Source organism: Cynocephalus volans, chromosome 4 (assembly GCF_027409185.1).
Source record: "Cynocephalus volans isolate mCynVol1 chromosome 4, mCynVol1.pri, whole genome shotgun sequence".
Lineage (NCBI taxonomy): Eukaryota > Metazoa > Chordata > Mammalia > Dermoptera > Cynocephalidae > Cynocephalus > Cynocephalus volans.
Genome location: NC_084463.1, coordinates 106918052 through 106925840, shown reverse-complemented (window position 1 = coordinate 106925840; position 7789 = coordinate 106918052). Strand labels below are relative to the sequence as shown.

Below are 7789 nucleotides of genomic sequence, written 5' to 3'. Positions count from 1 at the left end.
GTATACATCTAGGAATAACCCAGGTCTGTGGGCCTCCAAAGCTCACTCCCTTGTGGTGATTCCCAGGGGGCTGGACTCAGGAAGTAGGTGTGGAACCCTGGGCTTACCCAGTCTTGACTAGCCAGAGAGAGAATCGAAGCGGCAGCCTCACCTTTTCTCAGCACTCAGGACCACCCGTTCAAGGGAGGAGCCAGTACCGTCACTAGTTACTAGGCAGAGGGGTGGTGGAATACAAGGCTCATGTGATCCATCACGTGACAGCAGATCTGCAGAAAGGAAGAATGGGAGTCCGATCCTGGTGAGAAATTAGAGGGGTCCGGGGGAAGGGGATCACGGAGGGAGTACATGGTGGAGAGTGGGAACACAATGATAGCTCCTACTGAAACCCACCTGCCACCCCTGCAGCCTCATAGGGCTCCTTGCCCTCATCGTCACTGGCAAATGCAGTTACAGCCCAGAGCCCGACCAGCAGTGGACGTGAGTTGATTTAGAACTGACCTCTCCTTCCCCATGCCCTGTTCCGTACCCACTGTCCTGGTCCTGGTACCCACTAGCCTCTTTCCTGGGTTCCCAGGCTCAGTTCCCTATCATTCACCTTCTGTGATCCACATCTGCTTCTGGGATCCTATCCAAGGTCTCTCAGCTCCTAATCCAGAACCTTCCATGACCAATATTTTCCATCTTCACCCTAACCAAGGCCATGTCCCTGACTCCTGACCCTATAGGCTGCCCCCAGGCTGGGTGTCCCTGGGCCGCGTGGACCCTGAGGAAGAGCTGAGTCTCACGTTTGCACTGAGACAGCAGAACCTGGAAAGACTCTCGGAGCTGCTGCAGGCTGTGTCGGATCCTGGCTCTCCTCGCTACGGTGACTGATGGGACTGGGGGCAGGATGTGGGATGCAGTGGAAGGACACAGGGCTGGGCTGGGCATGGGACGATGCAGATAACGTCAGGGTCATGCTCTTGGTGCCTGTCAAGTGGGTGATATAGGGCAGATGAATGGCAGTGGCTGTCCTTGTAGTTTCTGAATAAAAGAGTGAACTAGAACTTAACTGCCCCAAACTAACTCACATTCTGTATCCCTAAACTTTCTGCCTGTGTTCCTCAGGCTAGAAACCTAAAAGTGAATGTGGTTAAGAGCACAGGATTCATGATCGGATGTGGTTTCAAATCCTTACTCTACCACTTACCAGCCACAAGATGAATGGGGTAATAGCATCTAGTACATATAGGTGCTTATCAACTCAAGTTCCTCCTGCCATCCTCAAATCCACCCCCATTTCCTCCTCTATTCAGAAACTAAGGCTGCCAGTTCCAATTCCTAAAAGCCTTTAGATTAGTCCTCTTCTCATCCTCTCTTGTTGCTACCAACTCAGTCGTTTATTCTCTTTCCTGGACCACTGCCCAGCCCAACTGATCTGTAGTCTCCTCCCTTCACCCCACTACACACTGTACTCCCCACTCTGCTCCCCAAAATTCTCTCCAATGGTCAAACTGGAATGTGTTCTTCCCCTGGTTAAAGCCCTTCATGGCAGGGACAGAGAGAGAGAGAACGAGAGAACAAGAACACTGGAGGTGGGGAAGAGGGGCAGACTCAGATTCACCCAAGAGGCGTGCACTAGTGTGCCTGGCTCCATGCAGGAAACAGTGACTCACCATTATGTTAAGCTTAAAATCAACAAGCATGAAGATTTGAGCTAAATCAGATGTTATTTTATAATTGGCTCCAAAAGTTTCATAAACTTATCAGAAATAAACTTCAAATGGAAAATTTAAGTGTATTAATCTCATTATTTTTCATGATCATGGCAATGTATGCTGTGGTGCAGCATTTGCAACCTACTGGCCTTTAGGGTAAATCTATATTCTTGGTCATGGCATTCCAAGTCTTTCCAGTCTTTTCTTCTCCTTCCCCCAAATACACCCTGCACCTGCATAGCTCTTCTTTACCCTGTTCCAGGCTCACTGGGAAGTCCTGATATCTCCTGCTAGAGGTCCAAAGAGGGCAACTTGGGAAAGCCATCAATGAAAGCAAGAGCCTCTTCTGAATCCCTGCAGGAAAATACCTAACCCTAGAAGATGTGGCTGAGCTGGTCCGGCCATCACCACTGACCCTCCACACCGTCCAAAAATGGCTCTCAGCAGCTGGAGCCCGGAACTGCCATTTAGTGACCACACAGGACTTTCTGACTTGCTCGCTGAGCGTCCGGTGAGAGGGAATGGTTGTCCCATGGAGAGCACCAATCATCCCATCAGGGAGACTAGTCTCCCCAATGGGAGGGAGTTGAGAGCTTGCTGGGGGCTTGTGGGTGGGAGCTAACACATGGGGAGACGATGACTGACTGCCCAGTGGTACTCAGGCAGCCTCCTCTGCTCCATTTTGTGCTTTCTGACCTCTGTTCTCTGATCTCTGACTTCCAGACAGGCAGAACTGCTGCTCTCTGGGGCTGAGTTTCATCGCTATGTGGGGGGACCTGCAGAGACCCATGTTGTAAGGTCCCCACGTCCCTACCAGCTCCCACAGGCCTTGGCCCCCCATGTGGACTTTGGTAATACACATTGGGGTTGGTGGGGGTTGGGGCAGGCAGATTCAGTGGCTGAGGAAGTTTAGAATGCCACTGGGGGCTTGGGGTAGGGTCAGTGGTAAAGTGGGTACTGGAATCTATAAGATCTCCTCCTCAAGCCTGACCCCTCTCCACAGTGGGGGGATTGCACCGCTTTCCCCCCACATCATCCCTGAGGCAACGCCCTGAGCCACAGGTGGCACAGACTGTTGGCCTGCACCTGGGGGTGACCCCATCCGTGATCCGTGAGCGATACAACTTGACGGCACAAGACGTGGGCTCTGGCACCAGCAACAACAGCCAGGCCTGTGCCCAGGTGAGCCAAGCAGAGAGCCCCCGGAACCTCACAGCCTCCCCATGGTGTCCTCAGTGCCTTACCACCGTCTGACCCATAAACCCCACTCTGACTCCCTCCGTAGTTCCTGGAGCAGTACTTCCATGCCTCAGATCTGGCTGAGTTCATGCGCCTCTTTGGTGGCAACTTTGCACACCAGGCATCAGTAACCCGTGTGGTTGGACAACAGGGCCGGGGCCGGGCCGGGCTCGAGGCCAGTCTAGATGTGCAGTACCTGATGAGTGCTGGCGCCAACATCTCCACCTGGGTCTACAGCAGTCCTGGTACTGCCAACGGGACTGGCTGCTGGGGAAGGGGGTGGGAAATGGATGTTGATCCCTGCTTCCTCAAAGGAATGTCATGAGCTGGAGGGAGATCCTGACAACCTCCTAATGATTTTCCTTGTGTCCATCCCTCAAAAAAAAAAATCCAGGCCGGCATGAGGCACAAGAGCCCTTCCTACAGTGGCTCCTGCTGCTCAGTAATGAGTCAGCCCTGCCACATGTGCATACCGTGAGCTATGGAGATGACGAGGACTCCCTCAGCAGCGCCTACATCCAGCGGGTCAACACTGAGCTCATGAAGGCTGCTACTCGGGGTCTCACCCTGCTCTTTGCCTCAGGTGACCTCCTACTCTAAACATAGACCCCTCATCCTCCAACCCAACCTGGGAGCTTTGACCCTACAGTGACCTCCGAACCTGGTCTCTTTATTCATAATCTAAACTCAGACCCTCAGTAAGGACCACTGACCTGACTTCTAAACTCTGACCTCCTACAATAACAACTGGCACCTGAATTTCCTCTCTGACATCTGAACCTATATACCAAGCCCTGACCAATTTATATGAGAGTGCTAAACTTGCTTTCTCTCCCAGGTGACAGTGGGGCTGGGTGTCGGTCTGTCTCTGGAAGACACCAGTTCCGTCCTAGCTTCCCTGCCTCCAGGTAAGCACCCCAGACTATTTACCTGTAACCACAAATCTTTCACCTGTGACCTCATGATCCAGAACCTTAGCCTTGACCCTACCAGGTGCTCCTATGGCACAGCCCTCAGCTTTACCTGCTCTGGTTGCTGCGCTCCCCTCTCTTCTTCCCATAGGTCCCAGGCCCCAGTCTCCTGAGTGGGACACAGCTCCCAGTGTTCTTTTCCCTAAGTCCCCAGGCATTTTAGTGGAAGATTTGGTGGGTGTCCTGTAATCACCTCAGGCCATTCCTTGAGGGCTCAAAACCTCATAGCCAACCTTATGCACATGCTTCCCCAGAGTCTAGCCCCTCCAGCAAGACCCAGCCCAAGTCATGTTCACCTATTTCTACATATCTTGGAGGCCCCTTTGGTCCCCTATCTGAATGCCGTCTTCTGCCCTCAGCCCCTATGTCACCACAGTGGGAGGCACATCCTTCCAAAATCCTTTTCTCGTCACAAATGAGGTTGTTGACTATATCAGTGGTGGTGGCTTCAGCAATGTGTTCCCAAGGCCTTCATACCAGGTACGTGTGTGTTTGTGTGGATGGAGAGGGAGTACGGGTCAGGGATCATCAGTCCGGTAGACTGTTGGGCAGGCCACAGGGCAATACTCTCTCAACAATGCTTTTCAGGAGGAAGCTGTATCCCAGTTCCTGAGCTCTAGCCCCCACCTGCCACCATCTAGTTACTTCAATGCTGGTGGCCGTGCCTACCCAGATGTGGCTGCACTTTCCGATGGCTACTGGGTGGTCAGCAATAGGGTGCCCATTCCATGGGTGTCTGGAACTTCGGTGAGAATTACCCTTGCTTCAAACCCCACCCAGAAACTACCCTTTCCCCCAACCACAAGATCTTGCACCTAGAACCTCTGATTCTTCAGAGACCTCTGATATTTCAACTTTTTGCACTTTTTGAATACCCCTCATATTTTCTCTCCTATGAATTATAGGGCACCCTTTCAAAAAGTGTCCTTACTTCCTGCACGTCCCTAAACACACCTCCCCAATCACTCTGAACACTTACCTCTACTTGCACCTTTACCCTTGCAGGCCTCCACTCCAGTGTTTGGGGGGATCCTATCCTTGATAAATGAGCACAGAATCCTCAGTGGCCGTCCCCCTCTTGGCTTTCTCAACCCAAGGCTGTACAAACAACGTGGGACAGGACTCTTTGATGTGAGTGTGGAAGGGAAGGTGTGGATGTTTTCATATAACTACGGGGAGTACTAAGATGAACTTGGGGGCAGTTCTGTTGGGATAGGATAGCCTCTGAGATGTGAGTACAGGGTGAGGAGATGTAGTCTGTTAGTACTGGTGCCACCAGGCCCAGATCTGATGGCCATCTCCTCCGTAGGTAACCCGTGGCTGCCATGTGTCCTGTCTCAATGAAGAGGTGGAAGGTCAGGGTTTCTGCTCTAGCCCTGGCTGGGATCCTGTGACAGGCTGGGGAACACCCAACTTCCCAGCTCTGCTGAAGGCACTACTCAACCCTTGACCCTTTCTTGCCAAGATAGCTGACCTGTCCCCTGCCTTGCAGCTTGGTCCCTTATTCTGCCCTGTTGGAATTCCTGCTGAACCCTTAACTGTTGACTGCTGTAGACAGCTGTCTCCTTAACACTGAAATGCTGTCAGCTTGACCTCACTCCCAACCCTACCCTGCTCTATCACACTCAGGTCTCCCTACTCCTGCCTGTTTCTTCAACAAGATGCTACAACCAGCATTTTTTGCACACCAATCTCTTCTTGCTCTTTTCAACCAGGCTTTTCCAAAGGGTTCTCTACACTGACTGTGTGCACTATTTTACTTCGTATTTGCTCAGTTCATTGCAATGATACCTCTGCTCTCACCTTTTGCTCTTTCCTCCTGCCTCACTGTGGAACAATGGCCTCCCTGCTGCTTCATCCAGTGCACATGTCTCAGTCTTTGCTCTATGGCCTTTCCTTCATAGCTTCCAGGGCTTAAATTCTCTGACCACTCTTGTCTTTTTCTTTCATGTACTTCTTTCTCTGCTTCTGCATGGAATGCTGGTGTTCTTCATTGCTCCATCCTTAGTCTTTTGCTCTTCTCACTCTACTTATCGTCCCCTGGAACAGATAACTGACATCAACAGCCATTTCCATCTCACTAAATCAGACTTTCTATCCAGTAGTGATTGATACCTCAAATGTGAGATGTGTGATACTCAACATTTCAACTCCTCCTTTCCACCCCCAAACTACTCCATTTCTTGTTTCTTGTTGGTAAACGTTAATACTATGCTTCTTCTGCTCAAGCCAGAAACATGTGGTATCCACGACTTCCATTTCTTTCACCCCGCCTTCAATCAATAAGCCCCACTGACTTTACCTCTGAAATACATCTTTATCAATCCACAAGTCCTTTCAATTATATTTCCCAAGTATGTCTAGAACTTATCCACTTCTCTCCATCCCCACTTCTACTACATTAGCTTAAACCCCTATGAAGGCACTTCAAAAAGTTCGTGGAAAAATAGAATTAGAAGATAATATAAATCTAGTTTGGCCATTTAGCTCAGTTGGTTACAGTACGTTCTTATAACACCAAGGTCAAGGGTTTGGATACTTGTACCAGCTAGCCACCAAAAAAAAAAAAAAAAAAAAAAAAAGAAAGAAAGAAAGAAAAGAAAAAAGATAATGTAAACCTTTCCATGAACTTTTCGAAGACCCCTCATATTCTCACTGTTCTGAATTATAGGAGGAACTTGCAAAAACAGTGTCTTTACTTCCTGCCCATCCCTAAACCATCTTCCAGAGTAAAATGCAAATCCCATCAGGCCATTTACTTGATTAAAACCTTTCAAAGATTACTTGATAAAGTTCAGGCTTTTTATCATGGCTCTCAAACCTTCTTTGCTATTTGTTCCTAATAAATCATTTTTCCTCCCCTCTCTTCAACCCCCAAAGAACTCTCACCTCTGTCCAAATTATTCCATCCCCTTAACACCACCCCGATACAATTGCCTAGTTGATTACTAGATTCTTTCAGGACTCAGCTGAGACATCACCTTCTCTTGTAAAGGTTTTGATACCCTGAGGCTAGATGATATTGGTACAGAAGGAAAATCCTACATTTTCAAAACCAAACCTGTTTGAATTTTGCTTCTGATATAAACTAGGAGAGCATTGGGCAAGTACGTTTATCTCCCTGAGCCTGCTTCCTTATCTCAGTGGGGATATCAGCGCCTGCCTTTCATAATAATCAGGGAAGAATTACGTGGAATAATGTTGATAGAGCGCAACAAATGTTGGAAGTAGGCAGATGTTCGTCCCCTTCCTCCCTTGCACTACACACCCTGTGCCTACCTCTACCACTGTAACGACCACACAGCACTGAAATTGCCAGTTTTTTGTTTTTGGTTTTTTTTGCCTCTCCTTCCAAGACCGTTGGTGCCTAGAGGACTAGACTCTTGTTCTGCTTAACTCTGTATTCCCAGGCCCAGCTCAGGAGTTGGCAAATAGGAATTAAAATAAACGTCAGCTGAATTGAAAACCTCTCGCCTTCAATCGCTGTGACTTTGCGTATGTTGTTTACTCGGCATTAATACCTCCCTCTCCGTCTGCAGCAGCACTGTGTACCGCCCTCCTGCTGCCCTCACCTCTCGGGGCAGTTGGCCGGGAGGGGTGGCTTTCCATCTCCCCCACGAACCCTTAAAAGGCTGAATAAGGGAACTAGTAAGGATGCAGACTCGCAGACAACCCGTAGTCGAGGGGCGTCGGGCGGATAAGCCCCAAAGCAAGGGGCTCATCGAGCGCCAAGCTGAGGAGGTGTCCCGGACCCGCAGAAGAGAGTCTGGACGTACAGCGGTCCCCACACGGCGGGACAGCCCTGGAGCACCGCGGGACGTAGGGCGGGGTGACGACCGCAGCTCATTTCCCCGAGGCTCGTCCCCGCCCTCCAGTGTTTTA

The 7789-nt window shown here is 50.1% G+C and overlaps 1 protein-coding gene across 2 annotated transcripts; it reads left to right on the top strand.

Moving 5' to 3' along the window:
• Positions 1-250: 250 nt before the first annotated feature.
• On the top strand, positions 251-7373 carry TPP1 (tripeptidyl peptidase 1). Of its 2 annotated transcripts, XM_063093735.1 has the most exons (13): positions 251-298; positions 406-477; positions 726-865; positions 2058-2208; positions 2421-2548; positions 2701-2879; positions 2983-3181; positions 3331-3524; positions 3780-3844; positions 4267-4387; positions 4496-4654; positions 4913-5038; positions 5217-7373. In XM_063093735.1, the coding sequence occupies exons 1-13, from the start codon at positions 282-284 to the stop codon at positions 5355-5357; spliced, it is 1692 nt and encodes a 563-aa protein (XP_062949805.1). In that variant the 5' UTR covers positions 251-281; the 3' UTR covers positions 5358-7373. The 2 variants fall into 2 exon arrangements, with proteins under 2 accessions (XP_062949805.1, XP_062949806.1); XM_063093736.1 differs by lacking the exon at positions 4496-4654.
• Positions 7374-7789: the final 416 nt, after the last annotated feature.

Coding starts and splice junctions, on each gene's coding strand:
- TPP1 (XM_063093735.1), top strand. Junction 478..725: donor GAGCCCGACCAGCAGTGGAC/GTGAGTTGATTT, acceptor CTGACCCTATAG/GCTGCCCCCAGGCTGGGTGT. Junction 4,388..4,495: donor TCCCAAGGCCTTCATACCAG/GTACGTGTGTGT, acceptor AATGCTTTTCAG/GAGGAAGCTGTATCCCAGTT.